At 39.1% G+C, this 22877-nt stretch overlaps 1 protein-coding gene across 2 annotated transcripts in view; it reads right to left on the bottom strand.

Annotated features, from left to right (window-relative positions):
* TMEM245 (transmembrane protein 245) overlaps positions 1-18653 on the bottom strand; it is a 76597-nt gene extending 57944 nt beyond the window's left edge. The window contains exons 1-5 of one of the 2 annotated variants that reach the window (XM_068195568.1): positions 17379-18653; positions 7569-7686; positions 6314-6415; positions 5327-5434; positions 163-387 (exon numbers count right to left, since the gene is read on the bottom strand). In XM_068195568.1, coding sequence (XP_068051669.1) covers positions 163-387; positions 5327-5434; positions 6314-6415; positions 7569-7686; positions 17379-18479 — 1654 coding nt within the window. In that variant the 5' untranslated portion in view covers positions 18480-18653. The remainder of the gene's footprint in view (positions 1-162; positions 388-5326; positions 5435-6313; positions 6416-7568; positions 7687-17378) is intronic. The other variant, XM_068195576.1, reaches the window with a different exon arrangement.
* Positions 18654-22877: the final 4224 nt, after the last annotated feature.

The raw sequence follows: 22877 nt of genomic DNA, 5'->3' as shown, positions 1-22877 counted from the left end.
GGTAATAGACAGGGCACGTCAATCCTCCTTTTTGAAGCTACAGTTCATCTTGTCATAACAAATCTTGAAAAAGTTCTAATTTAAAACTTCTAAAAGCCTACAAGCCTTTCCTCCTGTTTTATTTAACTTGATGCCAAACATTTCTAGTAATTGGATTATTACCTGCAAATGGCACTGGCAATAGCTGCACAATCCAGAAATTCAGCCAGATCTGAACAATGACAATGGCCCACACAAGAGTAACAAAGTAAATATCACTAGTTTTCTTTTTTCTAAGAAAAGATCCAATCTCAGTTCTTTGTCTGTTCCCAGAAGATGATGAAGAGGAGGTGCTGAAAGATGATGATGTTTGTGGAGGTGGAGGCTGATCATTTTCTGCTGTTGATCCTAAAACAAACACATGCAAACAAAGAAGTGGAAATTATCACATTAATATTCACCATAAAACAGAATATGTTCCCTATTCCCAAATTACCTCATTTTTTTTTGGAAGGTGGGGGTGAAGGAAAGGACAGCAGAAGAAGGCTGTGTTTTTGTTGTTTGTTTTAGGGTTGGTTTTTTCTTTTAATTTCTCTGAAAGACTGAGACAGGCTTGACACTGATCTGCATTCTGAAGAGCTAGAACTCTTTAGGCTATGTAAGCTCTCTCACATCCTGCATCACCATACCAAGCAGTGCTGAGAGGAGGAGAGATGAAAAGGTGTTACAGCCTCTAAGAGGGCTCCTGTCACTGCAGGTAAATTACAAGCCAATTATCTTTTATCAAAGAACCATAAAACCACGAAAACCACAAAATATAATTAACTTCTAGAAGAACTCTGGAGTCTTAAAATATATCTTTCACTTCCCTTTACTTCAAGTACTCAAAAAGGAATCTTAGATTTGCTCAAAACTCATTTAAACAGAACAAAAAACACAAAGTATAAATTGAAAACTTCTATCTTACATCTGTCTGACTACTACTTTTCCAGATCACTTGCAACATGAACATAGCAGCACTCACACTCTCATCCTAAATTCCTTGCTCTGTGTAACAAATATTAGTAATATCAAGCACAAGTCAGTGAATAACAAATTTTGTCAGTCTCTCACTAATAAGTTAGCAAACAATAAATTAAATTAAAAAATGAAAACTGATGCATTAAAGACCCTATATATAAACAATAGTCTTTTCATGCAAAAATATGATGAAATTAAAATTCTTAGATGCAGAACATGGCTATTTATTTGTTTAATCTTTCAGTTGCTGGATGACACCAAATCCATCTTCAGCCACTCTACGTGAAATCCCTCCCTGAGAACACAAAAGTATTAACTTTTACTGAGGCTCTGTGCTGTTGTCCAAATGCACACATTTCCCATACATCACTGCTTGAGGGCAGTCTGTGGCCATAGTGCAGGAACACACACACTGAAACACCCGAAAAGTTACTCCGTGCTGAAGCGTAAAACGCTATTCAATATGCTGGTACACACCACACAGCTGGTAAACGATGAACACAACTCTTTCACTGGACTTGTGTCACAGACACATTTTCTCCCATGAAGAAAAACTGCATAAAAACTGAACTGCAACATACTACATGTTCAGCAAACTACTCGTGCTCCACACACACATTTTTAGCTGCTTTAGCACTAAAGCCATTTCTAGCCTAAAGCATGACAGCTAAAAATGTTCAAAAGGGCAAGACTCATTTTTCATATAGTAAGAGTAAGTAACAAACTACATCCTCACACAGCAGATGAACACTTCTATTTTCTTGCAGAAATCTGCACTGGTATTCTAGGTAAGTGGAACTACTTTACAGCTTATGAAGACATCCCCACCACACCAAGACAACAATACAAATCAACTGATTCTCCCAGCTGGGACTGACACTGAGATGATGACAGAAACATCAGATGGTTGTTGGTTATGTATTTGGTGGAACTTCAGAATATTCATGAAGGAACTATGGCATGCAACCTGAAAGAAGGAATTCTGCAAGCAGCTAAGCAGATCACAAGCTTCAGGTGTGAAGGTTCTTGGCAAATCACTGCATATCTCCATGGCATGATGGCCAGCCCTACTACACAAACTACAAGTAACTTTTTGTAAGGGGAGAGAAAAAGTCACCTGTAAACAGAAATTCTCATAAAAAGACAAAGTGTTTTTGTCATATAGAAGAGGGTCTATGATTCCCCTGTACTTCTCAGTCTATGTGTAATAAAGCAGAAGAGTACTAACACCAACAAATGGATGCACTAAAGGAACACAAATTTGAAAGCAGTATACCCATAATAAAGAATTTTCCCCTTCAATTTATTCAACACTTCTTACTGTTCTGCTCCAAAATTAATATAATCAACAAAATAATTAATAATACAACAAGCAGAAACTCAAATATTTATCAAACAAAAGGAAGCACTAAAACCAAAAACAGAATAATTAGCTGAAGTCTATGCCTAAGATTAAAGGTATACAATATTTTTTGCCCAAAAACTCCTGAGTAGAGTCACCTTTAGGAAAAAAAAAGAAACTTCCTTCTTTTAGTAATGAAAAATTTGATTGACATATTTTTGGAATGAAGAATGATTTAATTAAATAACAGCAACAGTAATGTTAAAAGCAGTAACAGTTTAACAGTCTTTTTTCTTACAGTTTCCCTGTAAGTAGACTGTACACAGAATACAAAACAGAGGGGCAAGAGATGAGGGAGTAAAAAAGGAAAAGAAAGAGGAAAAGAAAGAGGAAAAGAAAAAGTTCTAGGGGATCCCAAGGCAAGAAAGCTTTTTCAGAATGCAGTTCTGCAGCACTTTTAGCAAAATTAAATTGTCACTCCCAATGACCCAGTATTCTCCTCATGACAAACACAGGCCTGAATCAGAACTGCCATTTAGATGACTCCCATAAACCAGTTCACAAAGCTGATCCACCCAGAGAAGAACCAAAATTGCAAATGAAAAATGTCACCTTCTGCTGGCAAGGTATGCTCTGCAAACCAAGGTGTGAGTGCCTTGTCAATACAAACAGAAAAACAGAACTGTCAGTACAGTGATTTTGAGTAACTTCTGTTTTTGTAAAATCCCATTTAGTGCGCTTCATGATATTTTGAGAGATGAAACCTGAAAAACACCTTTCTATCTTCCAACTAATGGAAGTATGACAGTCTAAACAGCTAGCACAATCCTTAGGAAAAAAATTCGAGCAAAATCAGAATGAATGGTACTTCTTTGAATAACAAAAAAAAAAGAGCAAATTTCATAGGCTGTCTTATTAAGACCTGTTCTTTTCATTACATGATATGTTCTCTGTCACATCAATTTCTTGCTGTCACAGAAGTTTGAATTATTCTCCTCCCCAGGAAGAAGACAAAGAAACAGTAACAGAAAGACAGGTGTCTGTATCTCTATGCAGGGCATAAGATAGGAAACCAGTAATTTTACTACTATTAATGAAGAAGTCCACAGAAAATCAAAATGAAGGTACTCCTTCATGAAGGACCACATCTTTCTGTAATTTCACATGAAAAATATTGCTTATGCTTTTTTCCTAAGAAAACAAAGAAGTGAGGGCAAAAGGGAACCTGAGAGTCATGACTTCATTTAAGGATTTTAGTATCTATCATATTTGAAGCCAACAAGACAACAGAATTTTGTCTGCAAAGTACTGCAGTAGTATCTGCTTCAGAAATTGCAGACTTCTTCTTTGCTGTATACACTGGAAACTCTTGGAAGACCAGAAAGGACCACTTAGAACACACAAACTGGTACCATTAAACTCCTCGCCCCCAGTATTAAATACAAGTATTCAACAATAAAATATGGAAAAACATGAGTGTTCAGAAAAAAATATAAAATCAGCAAAGCTTATACTCCCTCATGGTCTTTTAATAAACAAGTTTAAGCCTAGTTGTTCTGTAATGGATTTAATAGTGTCAGGAAAACCAAAAAAGCTGTGAGTTCTAAGCCTGTAGGTAAAACTTTTTGCTGTATAAGAATAATGTTTCATCATCATTCACAAAAGATCCAAACCAAAGATGGGCAAAATTATGATTAATATATCACAGAACAGAATACTAATTTTTACCAGATTGTTAGAATATTATTTTAACTGTTGTTAGGAGTTAAAAGAAAACTCCACGGGGGTTTTTTTCCTGTGAAGAAAAACAACCTCATAATTCAAAAGACAAAAAAACCCTCATCTGGTTAACTGTTTCAAGAGAAGTCAAAAAATATAAAAGACACTTTTGAAAAACGGCTGTAGTTATCTCCTCTTGAAAACAGAAAGACAACTGTCTTAAAGAAGTGAAAAAATAAGAACTGGTAAACTAAAAAAAATAACAACAAAAGAACACAACCACTTACATAGCCCATTTGTGGGCGTCTGTTACTTTTCCAGATTTCAAAATTCAGCTTAAAAAAATTTATAACTTCCAAAATTAAAGACTGAAACAGAAATACAGGAGAACTGTCACCATAATGCTCTGATTTCAAATTTCAGGACATAATTCCATAGGCTTCTATGTTTATATTGATAGTCATATAAAATGTAAAAAAAAAAAAAAGCTAAGAGTAGGTTGTCTAAAGCTGCTGTTTTAAGATTTAAAAATCAAGTTTTGGAAGTTCACATTCTGTCAAGTTGAATAATCTATTTGGTTTGGTGTGCAGGAAATGGATGAAACTTTTAGATTTCCAAAGGTCTCAGTAATAGTTTAATTTTCTAGTATCACATTTCATCAAAGACCTACCCAAAAAAAGATAGTAAAGTTCAAAATCAGCGCTAGATATCTAAATACTTTGTCTGAACTCTTTTAAGCCAATTGTTTTATAATAAGTAAAAGTATCATGTGACTCAAGCTACAAAGTCAAGTATACTCACTATACGAAGGACTTTGAGCATGCCTTGTTTTAAGTGGTGCATTTTTTTTCTCACTGCAATGTACATAAAAATTCCTCCAGTCTGTCTGTACCTGGTCCAGAAATCCAGCTATATAACATGTAACTGCCAACAAATCAAAAGGCTATAAAAATTAAGATAATTAACAATGAAGAACAGGGAAAAAAATCACACCTTCATTCTAAAAAAAAAAAAAACAAACCACAAAACAGTAATAAATCCTTCTAGTCAGGTCTTCAACAGCCACACAAAATATCCTCTACTAGACAGCTTTTATACTAGTATCTTCTTGACATTTTTTAAAAACAGATAGATCTGATTCACAATTTGGACACTATTTTGGACAAAATGAAAAGGTTATGAACCATTTTGAAATTTTATCTCAATTCCATCCATATTCATGCCTTTAGAGCAAATTCAAATGTTTCTTACAGAGTATTCAGTCACCTGAGGGTTGGGAGGAATGTTCATTATTGGACTCATCCTCTGTCATTGAAATTGCCATGGCAATTGTTGAAGCAGCAATGGAAATCATCTGACCAGGAAGCTCCGCCCCTGTAAAATATATACGTGCATGTAAGTAACAAAAAGCTTAAGCCTTAAAATGTTTTATTTTGTGTTAGATATCCAATGGAGCTGTCAGGCAGCAGAAATTATATGGATAGATGCTGTTAGTGTTTAGTATGTATTATATGTAGTCAATATGATCAAACAGGAATGAGTGCTATTAATTTTAGTATTACAACACATCTGCAGCCAAAACTCAAAACCAGTTATTTGCTTAGTGCTTTTCTTGATAATGAACTGCTACCAACCAAGACATTCACAGCTGCTGACAGTATGATTATTAAAAAAATGTGTATACCAGTTAATCAACTTTACTAACCAACTTAAACAGCCAGACAGGAAAAAGGTATCTTTCATCAGGAATTTATGATGCCTTTACTTTTTTCTAAATTGACTTGTAACAGGAAAAAAACTATTATTCTCAAAATCTAAACACAAAACATATTTTTAAGAAACTATTTTAAAAACAAATGACTGGATATTGGAAACTTGCTGGATGGAGTTGTCTTGGTTTCTCCCATACTCAGTATTTTAGGAGCTACTAAACCCATATTGCTCATTTCTTTCAAAGTTAGCCTCTGATTTCAAAGATCCTGGTCTACCTTCATGCCTGAAATTGCATATTGAAAACCTTAAACTCAAGGAATTCGGCTTAATAATGAGTCGCTTCTTTACCACGGAAAAGAAACATCAGTCCACAGCAATCATTTTCTGTAAAGAATCCAAGATTCACTTCAGCATGAGTAAACCTCTTTAAAACACACTAAACATTCTATAGTAAATTCTTGCAATCCATATGGTATTGAATTTATGGGGATACAGTCCATATTATTTCATTTGACTTAAGAAACAGTGACTTTTCCTTACCAGAAGACTCCTTTCCATTCTGCTGTTCATGTAACATGCCTACTGTCATCAGAACAACTATAACCAGAAATACAGGAATTCTCCAGGAACCTGCCACAGAAGCTGAAAGATACAGTGTTGGGATTTTTTTTACAAGAAAAATTACACCATTAATAAACCCTATATTGAGCAAAATCAAGAAAGGCAGCACATCAACCAAAAAACAAAGAAGTCGCAAAACAAACAGGCTTTCTGCACTAAAGAAAAGGAAGAACAGAAAACAAACATGAACAAGTTTCTCAGTGAACTAACCAAGCTGTTACTGTTCCTAACTTCAGTAACATTATGTTGACATAGAGAACAATTTTAAAAACAACATTCAAAATCACATGAAAATACACAGAAAATCAAAACATTTTCGATATCAGAGAAAAGTCATGTTCACCCCAAAAATGTGTATTTATCCTAGATCTCCACAGAATGGGATTTTTGCCTATTCAGCCCGTACTTCCAGTAAGTACAAGACTGTCAAAATCTAAGCAAATGCAAAGTCAGTACATATAAATCTCAGGGAAGAATCCTCACATGGTCAGAACAACCCTTGAAACCTGCTGCTAAAGTAAAGTAAATCATGAGGTACACTGTGAAACCTTCTATCATGGTAATCTTCTATTAACTGCACAATTCTTCCACCATAAACTCTGATATGAGAACATAAGGTGATAATCTATATATTAAATGTGTAACATAAATCTAAAAGATTACTATAATCTTATATTTGTATGAACAGATTATATAGATTACTGGCAAGTGTATTTTATACTGCTGATACTATTCTGATATGCTTGTTGACTACCAATAGAATTTTTTTTTTTACTTCTGTTACTACTATTAAATGCATTTTGCAGCTTCAGCCTTGGTTACTGGCAGGCTTTCAATAAAATATCACAAATGAATGTCTAAAGCCAGCCTCACATGACCCCAGCCTTTCCTCATTGTCAAGAAGTTCACATTGTCTGTGGACCAAGTAAGGGGAAACCATGGGGAAAACAAAGGCATGAGGAGTGGAAGACATTGCTCAGCATCTTTGATGCCATCCCATTCCCTACTCTAATGCTCCCTTCTGGACACATGTAGCCAGAATTACTGAGCAGACAAAACAGTTTGCATTTCAGCTAAGACTATTTCACAGATTTAGTAGAAGAGCAAGTGAGGAGCTTTGTTTACAGAACTCTCAGTTATCAGAGTAATAACTTATTATTAATAAGTTACTCACCTAAGTGAAAGAGCAGCATAATCCAGACAGGAACAGAGACTGCTTTTAAGTAACGTTCAGTGCTTATATTCCACTTGAATGAAACCATCAGCAGGTAACCAACTACCAATGTCCATATCTTTAAGAAAAAGATACACATAGGTATGTATACATACATCAAAAGAGACCTCTACTGTACTCATGTATGCGTGTACACTCATGCACACACCCCTAACTGTCAGAGACAGAGAACGGATTTCAGCTTGTAAGTCTTTAAGAAGCCCACACTTCAATTAATTATATGAGTTCATCAGCAGCACCTATGTGGCCACAGGGAGACAGAGCTGGCCAGCACAGCATGCTGCACATATTCCAGCATGGAGCAATATGCCAGCTCCTGTGTTTCAGTCCAAAGAGACAAAAGGGAGCTTAAGCCAAAGAATCCATTAGGAAGCACAACAAAAACTGCTGTTCCTCAGTGGTGCCAGTTCACAAAACAGATGTCTTTATAGAACATGTAATTTTTTCATTTTTTTAACTTAGAAAAACAAGAACAGGAAGACATCAGCGACAACTTGAGTTTGCTGTTTCTAACTGCCTTCTACTACTCTACTCATCAGATAAACAGCAATATAGATTTGGAGTTAAGAATCTTGAGATGATGAATTTGAGCTGAAAAGAAAGAAGGGAGCAGGAAGAGGTAACAGGAGGTGAAAAGCTGCTACTCAGGAGAGGATGTGAAATAAAAAACCTGCAAAAATTAAAACCCAGTGTTTCATTCTTGAAAGAAATAACTAAAGATATTTCTGGCTCAAATTCAATGAACATTCCCTATTCATTACCAGTTAAGTACACCTTCAAATTTACACTTATAAATCCATAAATTCCAAAGAAGTTTGAAGAGAATTTCTATTAAGAGCATTTGCTGAATCAGACATCACTGAAAGAAGGAAGAACGCATAGGCAGAGACACAGAACAAGTAATTAGGAAGAAGGCACAAGAGGAGTTTTCACCTCTACTCTCACTGTACAACTCATGCTGAAAACACAAGAGTTCTTGTGAAAAGCAGGTTTGTGTGACTACTGCCACCTATCTAATTGGTGGAGAGGAAATCTTAGCTGTACTGAATTGAGCAGACAAGCAGTGAGTGATGTCCTTGATAACTTCAGAGGGAATGACTGCATATGCAAGGTAATTTAAAATCACTTAAGATATTTGAACAAAGGTATACCTGCCCATTGCACACTAATGCTTCTCATCCAAGCAGATCACTCCAACTTTTCACTTATTTCTAGTTTTGCATCAACAGAGTTCCATAATGCTTATGGCCAAGTGCAGACTCAAAAGTCTAAAACTAACACAACCCATAGACATCAAGACTAAAGTCACAAACAAACAAAAATTCTTACCAGAAATGCACAGTAGCACTCCTTCAATAGGTTTAAACATATATTCACTCATAAGGCACTTCACAGCACAGCTCTAATTGCAACAGATAACTCATCACAAAATACTATCCTACTCCCCAACATCAGCCATACAGCATCTTTGTATGATGAATGTTCCAGTTCCAAGTTGATTTTCTCTTTAGCTTTTAAATTTAATGATAAATCACAAACAGGAGACTCAGTATGTTCATTAATTTAAACTTTGTTTAAAAACAAGTAGAAGGCTAACAGGGTATAAGCCTGTGTTTAACAGCCAACAAAGCAAAACACACTGCACTGCTTTTATCCATGCATATAGCTGAACATTATAGGGTTTAGGTATTTAATAACTTTTTTTTTGTGTTTGAAGTTCAAATAATTAATCAGTTATCATTTCTAAAAGCTTAGCAAATGATCCAAGTAGAAGTCTTCACTTCTACTGAATAAATAGAAATAATTTACTTTTAAATTAAGCAGTCACCCTGTTTCAGAGATCAAACAATAATCTTCCTGAAGCTCTGTAAAAAGAACTGTGTAGTCAACTGACTGGGGCAAGAAGTTTCATTTCAGTGACACCATGGAATAATCAGCTCTTTATTGGCTAATCTTATGGCCAAGCACATCCCTACACTGCAAGAACCAGTGCACGGGAACTAGGGTAGCCTACTTCCAACAGCACATAGCTGAAAGCAACTGACAAGGAAAATTAACTTAAATTGACATGGATTAGGATTTCATACCATACTGACTTAGCAACAGCATGCATTTTTTTTTCCTTAACCCTTTAAAAGCACATTACATAATCCTTCCCACTGTTTTTCTGGATGGTCTCCAAAGGTTTTGGCTTGAAAAGCATGGAGAATAATAATAGCCTCTTTGCTATTGTACTTCATTCTCAAAAACTGACATAATTGAAACAAAGAATGAAAGACTGCCTACTTTCAATAAAATTAAGCTACTTCAATTACTGCACTGAAACTGTAATTTATGAGATTCCATGCTAAGATAAAATGCCTATAAATTTAATTTATAAGAGTGTTTAATTTATAAGCTAACCAGGTAACTAATACATACATTTCAGATTTTGCAGAATGCGTTAACTCTCATCAACTATTTAGCAAGCTGAAATCAGTTGCAGATGCCTTTCACCACGTACTCTGCGATTTTAAATCACTCCTCAATCACAATTATTATTTATAGACATGCACAACTTCCATACATCGCAACTCTGGGATAGTTTAATCCTGCAAGCTGCCCTTCTTCATTCCCTGCCTATCTTAACAGACAGCCAAGACCTCATTTTTCATATCTCCTCTGCATTTTGTAGCATCTCTCCCAAACTGAACTAAGTGTTGCTTTGCCTTTAAACATGTAAAACTGTCAACTTTTCTGAATAAATAGTGCTAAGACCACAGAGTAACTTCTTGGATTTAGAGATGTCTAAGGCAACTGTGAAGGGCTTTAGTTCTCTTTAAATTGCCAACTAGAGACAAAATTACACTATAGAAAGATGCAGCTTTTGCGTTAAACTCAAGCATCTGCTTCTGTGATTTTTCTTTGAAATTTCTGTGCTGGAAAGTTGAGGATTTATCAGCATGAACCATCACCAACATTACTGGAAATTTGTTTTGCCTTCCTGGTGAAGAAATTGAAGTTGAAGGATTTGAAAATCAGAGCCACTCTTTTGGCTTTGACCTAATTTTTCATGAACAAACTCTTACTACTCAACTTTTGACAATGTTTATACTGATTTATGTTGGAGAGTAAAACTCTTTATTTACACGGTTCCCACCCCTTTTTCCTATCAACAAGTTAACCTCTATGGGGAAGGTTTTGCAGATGAGTGCATTCAAAAACTGTTACTGAAAGTGGCAATTCATTATCTCCTACTGCCAGATAAACAGTCCCACCTCTTCTGCACAACAGCTTCAACATTCATCCAGCCAGCTCAAGATCCCTAAGCTCATAAAAAACTACCTGTAATTCAGTTACAGCAAAATAAGCTCATAGAAGCATGGCAGGTACCAACAACAGGCAACAGAAGCATATGTCAGAAGCGCAATAAGCAAGAAGAGCTTCCCACTGCAAAGCTGTTGGAATGATTTTGTCTTCCTTGGAACGCTGCCCCAACATCTCAACATCCAGCAGCAACACATTTCCCACCTGCTTCATGTGCCTTCTCATGCACATGTGGTTGCAACAGTCTGGTCAGAGAGAGAAAGCCAGATAAACTTTCCCAGGAATTGTTCTGGGAAAAGCTGTGAGAAGCTCAGAGAAAAGAATTAAAACAATTCTTATCTTAAGGCTCTGCAGCTGGTGTTTTGAACAGTTGCTTCTCATTAGATATTTACCAAAGGGTGATTTCCTAATTAGCCAATGGTGACAGTGTTTTAATTACATGACCAATCAGGTCCACCTGTCTCAGAACCGTGTATAAAAAGAATGGGTTTCCTAATAAAATTATTATTAGCCTTCTGGAGACCTAGAGTCTATGCGTCACTCATTCATCCATCCCTGACTCAATGACAGGCCCATGGAATGATTCTTGGGGTGGTCCTGTGCAGAGCCAGGAGTGAGACTTCAGTGATCCTTCTGGGTCCCTTCCAACTCAAGATATTCCATGATTCTATAAACCACCCCACAAGTAAATCCAACAGTGAAGACTGAGAAGATGAACCAACATTTACTTCTTTTGATATATGCCCTGCCAACCTGCCAAAATTTTTCAGTTTTTAACAAGTCGGCCCCTACAAAACTGAGTCTGAACTCCTTCTTTTTCTAATTATAGCTCTACCCTCTCTCCTGGCCATTTTGAATTTATGCTTTCCCCTGTCTGCTCTTTCAACTTGGAAATCATAGAGCAAGGTTTTTCAGAGTTTGGTTTATGTTTTGGTTTGTTTAGGGGATTTTAACTGACCTTTAAATTTAAAACTGTTTGACAGATCTACAGATCTAATTTAAATTGCTTTCTATTTTCCAGTCTCTGTGTTTTGGGGGGAAAAAAAAGCCCAAACTACCTCATCAGTTCCCTTTAGTATTTTAATACCAAATTTTAATTTGGAAATAGAGATTTTAATTAGTTTTTCTTAAAATAAAAAAATCATTAAAAACATTTACCAAGCATTAACACAGCACTTTTCCAAACTTTTCAAACAGCGCTGCAGAGTGAAGATGGTTTAAAGAGGTGATCTTATGACACCAGTTGACTATTTCTACACCTCCCTCCTCAGTGGTGATGCAGGCTGACAAAGGAAAATGAACCTACCAAAAAAGCTGAGCAGAAGAGTGTTGGACTTGAAAAATTAAGGAACACAATGCATTAAATGCACTGCTAAAAGCCAAACTGTGTTTGCCTTCAAAAAAAAAATAATCAGTGTTTTCTTTATCTGCCTGTTCATTTGAAAATGGTTTTCTAAACAGCATAAAAGATATTAAGGAGGCAGATGACAAATTACAAAGACATCATTTTGACTCCAGTTTCCAGAACCAAAATTAATTTATGGTAGCTTTAGTGCATTTTCACTAGTACACAAAATATCCCATAACTTGCAGAGTAAGTGTGCCTGTCCTTCAGTACAGAGACAGCCCTTATGAAACATATAAGAAAATACCCAAACTCCAACTAAGCACACATGTAAGACTATTTTTCACCTCTGAGCAAAGACAAGCACCTCCTCCCTTCACTTAGGAAGCCTTCATTTACCTAAAGCAGGTTCTAAGTGGACACAAGCAAGCTATTCCTTGTCCCAGGTCCAAAGGACTAGAGAACTCTGTGCCCACTCTGTTTCTTCTAGAACCCCCAAACATGGCATATATCCATGCAGGTATTTCTTGCATTAAAAAACACAGACTACTAAACTGCCCGAAACAGAAACATGGTGTTTAGTGAGATCATCCCTTTTTGAAGGAATGAAAGTATGAACCTATAACTAGAACCCTGGGGCAGGGGGAAGTTGACTATCAAAATCAACACTGCCACACATGGGCAGAAAATTATTTTCAATGTTTCCTGCAACATTTTCTACACTGAATTTAAGAAAAAAAAAAACATAACATTAAGATATCCAGAAGACTGAAGCAATGGATGTTGAGAATACTTCTCCTTTAGTTCGCTTTTTCTGTCTTAATATAAAAGCTACTTATGAGAAACTAGTAATGAAAATATTGTTCAGAAATTAAATGTATTAGGATTCTCTTACAAAAAGAGTTTTCCCAGAGCATATCAAATTCTCTCCCTGCAGACAGAGCACCACTCCTCTGAAATACTTCATGGTAACACTTTTGCAAGAGATGGCTCCTCAACACACACAATTCCTTCTCGTTTTATTATATAGAGCACAGTTAAAATGTTGCTGGACAGTTCCATAATGATCATTCCTTTCAGAGGTGCTGGAATAAGAAACATCATTGTGTTCAACCAATACATATAAATACCAGTAAATAGCTAATATTATGTAGCATTTATCATCAGGTTTTAGGCTACTGCCAGCTTTGAGGCTGTATTTCCTGCATATAAATCAGAACAAGCTCCTCAGCTTCTCCAAGAAAGGTACCTCACTGCAGGCTCTTCCAAAACTGAGGGTGGGCGTGGAAGGGAAAAACAACAGTAGAAAACACTATCAACATCCCAGACTTTCCCTACCTCTACCCATCTTGTTTTTAAACAGGCCACATGTAGTCTCTACACAGTTTATCTCTACCAAGGAAAGTTGTGAAAACATACCAAAATCTGTGGTTTACAGTCAGTATTTGGCTGTATCATTTATAAGCCAGGATACCATAATAATAAAGGATAAGCCAGGATACAATAATAAACAGCAGAAAGAATACTTAATAGCTTGTTCAGGTGTTTATTTTGGTTTGGGTTTGTTTTTGTTTTTTTTTTTTTTTTTATGGTGGGCAAGTTTTAGAAACCTGCAAGCCTGCTCTAAGAAGAAAGGGAAGGGAAAAAAAAGCCCACCTATGCTAAATCCTCAAAAAAATAGAAATTGTATGCACATCAAAAATCAGAAGTGTGCCTTTTTCTTTATTAGAAGAGAAATTGCCCCATCGGGTGAACTCAACAAAACATAGATGCTTTTATGCCCCTACAGGTGATATTCAATAGGATTGTGGGAGCCAAACAACTCAGAACATGCAAGAATGCTTGGAGAATTTCAGTCTGCAAGGGCTGCTGGGGGAGTGACATTTAGTGCAACACAAATAGAGGTTTCCCTGGTGGATGTCTTTCACAGAATCTCTGATGGGGAGCAGACAGTACCAGCCAAAACAGGTAGTGTGTACTCTGACAATATTCCAGAACAGCAGTCACGGCAATGGTGGGCAATGGCATTTCCAGATCCGCCCAGCACCCTGCTGAGGATAAGACTGATTAAGTGCTCTAACTGCATGGAAACTCCCAGAACAACACAAGTTGTACCTCATACAGTCAGAGATAAAAGAATACACTGACACACACATGTGACTACACTGTTGTGAGCCTGCAACTACCTGTGACAAAGCAAGAAAGAAAGACTGGCCAGAGAGAAAGATTTTGACAGCCCTGTAATGAAGTTCACTACAGAGAATGCTGCTCATTATGATTACATCAAATTTAATTTACAAAGATGAACCTCAGAGCCAACATAGAGCAGCTGTATAATTCTTTATATCTCCTGGGATCTACAAACTATCTGTATCCCAAAAAAATACAAGCATGCAAATTCTTCTAAAAAAAAAGAAGAAAATAAAATGAATACTTGGAATTGGATATATATTAACTTAAGTGTAAAACATCAGCCTAAAATAGTTTGAACTCCTGCCACAAAGCAAAAGAATTTGGTTTCTAGATACAGTACTGGACATAGGCATAGCTCCTGCAAAACTAGTGAAATTGCTGCAGCCTGGAAGTGTGTAGGACTATATTCAGTCCTCTATAGGACAAACTCCCATCCTTTCCAAGAAATAAAATACACAGAAAAACATTCCCCTTTCCTATTATATGAAACTACTGTCTGTGCAGAGCCCTCTGCATAAGAATTCTGCAAATAACCAAGAGAAGGCTGGAATCAGAACAATGAACTCATCTGGAATTTTTAACCAGCCTCTAATTTAAGGCCCAGAAGCCAGCTACATTTTTGAGCAAGCTTCTTTGAAGATTATAAAGCCTACAGGGAAAGAAAAGGAGACCGTAGGAGCACAATGCTCATAGACTAGCCTAAGATCCTGAACTTGTTCTCCAAATGCAGTGTTTTGCAATCAGCTATCAAACAATCCAGTCATGGAGGTACCCATGACTGCAGTTCCTGAACTGCAGGTGTGACTTAAGAACCACAGATGGGAACACAGGCACTTCTGAATCTTGACGCATCAACGCCATGAATGGCTTTGCCAGATCTGAGGACAGCAGGACAGGAAAGCTCTTTAACATACTGGTGCCAAGATACACCTTACTATGTCATTGTCACATGCAATTACTGCATTTGAAGAACCTTCTTTTTTTCTAGAACTTAAGAGGAGAATTTCTGTCTCAGTATCATGGCCTAGTAGATACCATAAAAATACCTTTAGTTAGAGAATAACAAATCAGTATTTGAAATCCCCATAATTCTAATGATAGGCATCCACTCACTTCTCTAGTCCAGAAGAGGGACTCAGAAAGGGAGAAGGCAATCGTGCATACAGAAGGAACCATGAGCCCAGAGACGAACACTCGAAATATCCCTAATTCCTGTGCAGCTAACAAGCAGAACATATGCATGCAAACAGAGTCCTGCAATATAACACGGCAATTAAAAGGCTTTTAAAGTGCTTAACTGAAGTTAAAACTGACACTATTAACTGATCCAGCTCAGGGCTCCTCAGCAGCATGGATAAAATTAAATTATCCTGCTACAGTTCTGAGATAATACACATCGAGCACTGCAAAATTAAAAAAAAAAAAAATGGACTAAGAAAACACTGCAAAGTGTACAGATGATGCCAGACCGATTTGCAGTTATTTATAAAGGAAAGCCCACAATTTTTTTCCTATAAGGCCCCAGAAAGAGACACAAGCAGCTTGCTTAGAAAGCAACTGGTTTGCTTAAGGAACTCTGTGATCAGTTACCTTGACACAAGCCCAAAATTTCCCCAAGAAACTCAGGTCTGAAGAGTTCTGAGAGCTTACTATGTTTTGTGCAGTTAATATCCTACCACAGTTCAGTGAACACAAGTGTTAAATCAAAAACACCAGCGCCAACCAGAAGGCTCAGAGACTGCTAAACAAGGTTGCACTGAGGAGGCACAGACCTCCAGCAGTGCATTACAGCCATAGTTAAAAGCTTCAGTAAGTGCAGCTTCCTTCAGTACCCTTATATTTACACAGCATTAAGTATGGCTTAATTAAGAAACTTTTAATAAAAGCCTGGACTTAGCCAGATCAGTTAGTGCAGCAATATAGATTTGTTAAAAATAAAGCAAAGAGGTCAGCGCAGAGTTCTTAAAAAAGTCTTAAGCTTACCAAGCAAATTGTGTGGCAACTAGTCAAAGCTTCCCACTAGTACCAGGCCATGCTTTAGTTCTGTTACTACTCAGCTGAAAGTAACATGGTAATATCTTGCCTCTTTATAAAGAGAGAATGTATCTCTGTCTACTCAATCCTAATTATACTTCTGAGGACAAAAACAGACTAGAAACATATGTCCTCTGGCATCTTCCAGGACCAAATGAAGTCAAGAAAATCTTTTCCTCCAGCGCTTACTTTCAAAAGGCTAAACACATTCTCCTGTGCATTCTATTCACACTAGAGGTAGTCTGTCAAAATATCCTCTGTCAGTCCATTCAGGAGCACTGTTACCTAGAGAAAGGGCATAGTTTGTTTGTTTAAACAATAGAGCCTCTTCTGAAAAGTCTTTTGACACTAAGAAAACTGATCATGCCAGTTGTACACCAGTATTTAACGAAAGTACAACTTACTGATCTGATCTTTCACATATCCATTTGCTTCTGATATGTAGCACTTTTTGTATTTTTAGTTATAACTAACAAAGTGCAAAAGAGTTCTGCCAGTTCTAACTATCCTACCTACTCAACAGAACACAGGGAAAAGTAGTCTCCCACGACTCGTTACCATCAGTAACATCTGTAAGTTAAACAGCTTTACTTTCTAACGTTCAAATTGCGTTTGCACTGCTTGACACGCTAAGAAGAAAAAGAAAATCCTACACCGTACACTGAGAAACAAACCTTAAGATGCCTTCCCCCATCCCGGGTCACTAGTGGAGCTGTGCTGCTATTTCGCAACACTTCAGCACACACCTTAGACTTCAGTAAGCCTCGATGTTTACCCAAGAACTCGCCTGAATCACCTTTGACTTAACAGCATCTCCAGAAGCGGGACATGCCTAAAGCACGGCCGCGGAACACCGACACTCACACACTCACCCACTGGCTGCTGAAGTAGTCCAGCCCCTGGCAGATGATGCGGGCGGCCTGTGCCAGCAGCACCTGCACGCCCAGGGAGCTGCCCAGGCAGTAGAGCCCGTAGAGCAGCGGCCCCCCGGCGCCCAGCAGCAGCAGGAGCCGCCGCCGCCGCAGCACCTGCTCGCCCAGCGCCTCCACGCCGTAGTTGGCGAAGCAGATGGGCAGGAGGAGGGCGGCCAGCAGCACCGGGGTGCGGGAGCGGTGCAGGCGGCTCAGCCAGCGCCGCCCCAGCGCCGTCAGCGAGGTCTTGAAGGGGTGCAGGAAGGTTCCGCAGAGCACGGCCCAGAGCAGCGGCCGCAGGAACGCCTCCAGGATGAAGTACACGAGGACGGCGGCTCCGCAACACAGCCCCGCAAACAGCAGCGCCCCGGTGTTGTAGAAGGCCTGCTTGATCGGCTTCTCCAGCCGCGGCAGCGACATTCCCGCCGCCCCGCCCTGGCCGCTGAGCGGCAGCCGCGGCATGGCCGCGCCCGCGCCGGGGGAGCCGCCCGCCCGCCGCTCCCGCACCGGCGAGCCCGGAGGGGCCGCGGCGGGACCCGCGTCCGGAGCCGCGGAGGGACCGGCGTCGGGAGCCGCGGGCTCTGCGCTGTCAGCCATGGCGGGCACGGGCACGGCCGCCGCTGGCGGGTGCGGAGCGGGGCTGGGACTGCCCGGACGGTCGTGCCCGAGGGCGCGCAGAGGCCCTGGGCTGTAGTGCCGCCGCCGAGCGGCTCCGGGCGTGCGCCCAGCCCGGCGGGAAAGGGGCGGTGCCGGCCGGGAAGCGAGCTGGGAAATGTAGTTTTGTTCCGGGAGAGCGGCTCCCTCCGCCCGGCAGGACCCGCGGGGCTGTGCCCCGGCCCTGAGCCTCCCCGGTCCCCGCCGAGCGCGGGCCGAGGCTGCCCTGTGCCTTCGTGGCGTCCGCTGAAGAAGCAGGCCAAGGGCTGGAGCGTGGAAGAGCCCAGCAACTTGCGGCGCAACCTCATCCCCATGCCAGAAGTGCAGCCCTGTCCTGCTTCGCTGAACACTCCCTTCTGCTGCTCTAGTCGCGGGGAGCGGAGCAAATTCGGAGATCTGCAGTGTCATTGCATGGTGGAGAGCAAGACTGGTTAGACCAGCTGGAGAATTTTGTGTCGTCTGAACATGTTCTGGCAACAAATTGTTTAACAAGGAAGCGTCTGCTCTTTTACTGGCAGTCAGGCCCTCTGAAGAAGTATTTGTGCTGTGCGGTTTTTTATACCTGCCGTATATGACACTGTACCATCAAATGTTATTTTCAAATGTTATGTGTAATATGGATAATTCGCGTCTATAGGGTGATACATAAAGTTTTAAAGTTTTTATAGGGTGATACGTAAAGTTTTATATGATTAAACTATAAAGCATGCGAGCCAGAGCCAGGGGGTTGCCTCACATACGTTGAAACCATTGCCGATAAGGCTTCATTTACAAGTTAGTATGTGGCTCTCCTGGAGATGGGTCGTTTCTCGAGATGATCTAGGAAGTCCCAGGCGATGATCGTCCTGACAACTACGCGAGATTGGGATCACTGGAACCTCCGAAAGATACATCTCTATGCCGGGTTCCCGTAACTCAGTCTCCGATGGACATCGCTTCCCGGACCTCGAATTGTTCAACTCAGCGCAGAGAGAAGAGACTTTATGAATATGTGGGACTTTGAATGGAAGGAAAAGGCTGATCGCGGAAATCCCGGCCTCAAGCAAAATAAACTGTATAAAAACTGCTCTCGCAGGACGGATGGAGTGAAGCATAGGAGACCCTCTGCTAGAGCGGTCAGACCTGTGTGTCACCCAGTGCCGATCCCGGGCTTGGCACTGTCTTTTTCTTTGTGGCTGGCTCAGATAGAATTCGATCGCTATAATATTTTTTTTTCCATTTTTAATTTGGCTGGGTCAATTTTTACCTATAACACAAATAATCTAGAGAGTAGCTAATTTCCTGCAGCTGGCATACACCAAACTCCTGAGTGCAGGCATGAAGGAAACTGCAAACATTTTGCAGGTGGTCTAAATGCGTCTGTAATAAATACACATGGTTTGAGCAAGTTTTGCAAGGGACTAAATCCATGACATTTGAATTAGCTCAGTGTGCTACTTGGTTTTCCTTCCATGGCTTAAGACAAGCCTTCAGAAGGTACTAAAGCTATTGATAATGCTGCCATAAAACCCTCAGAGCGATCTACCCCTTTCTTTTCAAGGATGTAGAGCTCTAAATCATAATAAAGAGATCACATACCACTGAACATATAAAGTGAACAGATATTAAAAATATGGAGAACAAATTTCTGTCTTTTTTAGAATTTACATGCAAGTTTAACGTTATATACTTTCATGTTAGATTGGAGTCCACGAGGACTTTAGTGGAGTATTTCTTGCATGACAGATGTTAAAAAGCTGAAATTATCCTAAGCATAATTGTCTTTAACTTGTAAAGTGGGAATTCTACGCCTGTTCATACTTAGCTTTTAAATGCAGAGCAATACCAAGACAATGGCTAGATGTAACCTATCCCTATCACAATACCAAGGGTGAAAGGTAGAGGTTTTTCCACACCCTTCCTGTGACTATGTTGCATCCTGAAGCCATAGATGGGTCTGGGCCCAAGCCAGGTTTTGAGGTTTGGCACTGCAGTCCTGACTTGTTCCTGCAAAGCCTTTCCTGCCAGTTACACAGAAGTTCACACTTGTAAAGGCTCCTCTGAGCTCTTGCAGCTCCTCATTTTCCCTTTGCTGAAGAGATCATGTGTAGGTTCAACAAAGTACTTTAATTTTATGCCATGAAAGCACTTACAAACCTACAGGCACTTTGTTTGATCCTGATGAGGCATTACAAGCAGTTGTCCATACAAGAAGCTTTTATTGAACCTTAAACTGATACTGTCATTCACAGCTCTTTGATCAGATAGATCTGCCTCCTGGCAGGGTGCTGAAATAGGTAACAAGAATGCATCATTACCTGAACTTTTCTCTTTAGTTCAGAAGCCAAACTCTAATTGCTCATTACAATACCTTTATTACAATAAAGTTCAATTAGCAAGTGTCAATTAAGATTTACACAGGGGGAGAGCATAGAGTTCTAATCCTTCTGCTAGCTAAATAAAGATGCCAGCAAATCAAATCTTCATAGGCACATCCTTATTCCTTTGATTTTTCTTAAGAGACTCAGTCAACCATGTTCTGCAGGAACAGAAATTAATGCCACCTCCTTGACTTGAGTGAAGCTATAAATACTGTTTTACATAAGCCAAGGATCTGGTCCCTACTGTTTAAGACCTTTCCTTTCCAATTATATTTTTCACTCTCCATTATAAACAACTAAACATATTAGAAAGGGGGGGAAAAATAATGCAATAAAATAAAGATTTCTAATTTATGTATCACAACAACAGGATCACTTTAGAACAGGGACATGACCCATAAGCATCAGAAAACAATCTCTGAATCTTTGACAGCTGAGGGGAGGATGTGTGATCTTCACAAGACACACCCCAGCATCTAAAGCTTAGCACCACAACAGATTTCAAATAGCAACTTAACAGCTGGTTTTGCCTAAGATTTGAAATGGTAAGAGATTTTAGATTAGATGCCCGTAACGTGCACGGATACATTAGATTTAGGCATTTTTATGGTCAAAGATAAGTAGCACACCTCAGGCTCCTATACTACCAGAAATTCTACACCAATCTCTTTGACTGTATTTTTCCTGTTCAGAATTCTTCAAGGGTGAAGAGGGCAGCAAAAGAATGCTTTCACGTGAGTGGAGAAAATACGTGTGAACCTAAAAGCATATGTGATGAGTATTGACAGTCTTTGGTGTTCTCCTATGTAGAGGGACCATATAAAATCAGGTATTAATTAGTAAACAAGAAACTTGTAACTTCTGTCTGCTTCTGTAGTAGCACCCACGATTTTGTGCTCTGAACTGACACCTTTCAAGCCCTGTTTAAGAGGTCAGAGACACCCCTAGCTCTTTATTCACTCGATGTGCAGTCAACACAGACCAAAGTTCCAAGCTATCTTACACATGGTACCAAAATACTGGGTGCTGAGGTGGCCACAAAGCAGAGGAGATAGACAATGCCAGCAACTGCAAGTTAATCATTATTTACAACCACAATAACCCCGTGGAGCTATGAAATAAGTCAGGAACGAAGCCACAAGGTGTCAGCACTGGCCTGTGTATAGAAAATAACTCTCCCCGCCTTAAAGAGTTTATTTGTTTGAACCTGTGTTACTGAACATTTGTGAACATTCAGCTGAGGTTAATCTCACTTCATAAATTCACCCCAGTTTAATGACAAAGTAATACCATCTTCAGATCAATGAAAAATACTTAATGTAAATTATTATAGTTTCACTAGTACCAGAGGCAAAGAAAAAAAAAGTTGAATTCAATGATTTAAGATACAAACTTTGCATCTTTAGGTCATCTGCATATACCTTTGCATTTTGGGCTAATGCAAAAATTATTCTTTTATGCAGCTCAACTGCTAAGATGAGAAGGCTCCCAATTAAATGTCATTTACAAAATATTGGTGAAAATAAAATGAAAACCAATCCTTGGGAACACCATGTCTGATTGCACCCAGTAATTATAGCCTGACTTTATTGCAGAAACAACTTTGTTCAACATCTCAGTTAAAGTGTACAAAATTATCAGCAGAGTGACTCTTGAATGATTCACACAGAAGACTGAATCTTGTGCAGTTAACAAGGGGAATGAAATGCATGGTTGTAAGGCAGAGTAGTCAGTAGCACTGACACAAAAATGTTCAATCACTGGAAAAAGCATGCAAAACAGCACCAGTGGATGGACAAAATCCAGAGCACTATCTTTCATGGTTATACCACGTGATAGCTGTGTGCACAGAACAAGAGCCAGATATACAGAGATCTGAATAACAGAAGAATGTTTGGGATTCATCAGATTTGTGACAAATTCCTCACCAGTCTGTCAGCAGTCATGTAATGCAAGACAAACAGAATATAATTTAAATCTATTTGATATATGTAATGCCTCTACGGATCATGATGGCTTGGACAGTGCACAAGTAGCTGACACACACAAGAGCCATCCTTTCTTGCAGCCTGCAGCCACAGATACAAACACAACAAACAGACCACACAGTGTAAAAGCAATACATTTCTTGTTGCCCTGAGACAACTTTTCTTTCCAGTCCAACAGTAAGGAGTAAGAAGCTAAAATACCTGCTCAAACCTGAGAGATCTTAGAAATTGAAGCATCCCTGTTTGACAGAGTTCTACAGCTGCTTTTGCTTGCCAAGTATCATGGCACTTCCTCCTCTCTGTTGCAAATTTCTAATATAGTTTCATTTTCTTCATTTCTGCAAAAGCCTGTTCAGGCTGCTTCAGAAGCCATTCTAGCCAAGGAACAGGACAGTGATGACAGGAGATAACACCAAATTTGTAATATTGCAACTTGATCATATTTGTATCAAATAATT

Source organism: Anomalospiza imberbis, chromosome 1 (genome assembly GCF_031753505.1).
Source record: "Anomalospiza imberbis isolate Cuckoo-Finch-1a 21T00152 chromosome 1, ASM3175350v1, whole genome shotgun sequence".
NCBI classification, from domain to species: domain Eukaryota; kingdom Metazoa; phylum Chordata; class Aves; order Passeriformes; family Viduidae; genus Anomalospiza; species Anomalospiza imberbis.
The sequence above is the reverse complement of the archived record's forward strand: the minus strand, read 5'-3'. Positions and strand labels throughout refer to the sequence as shown.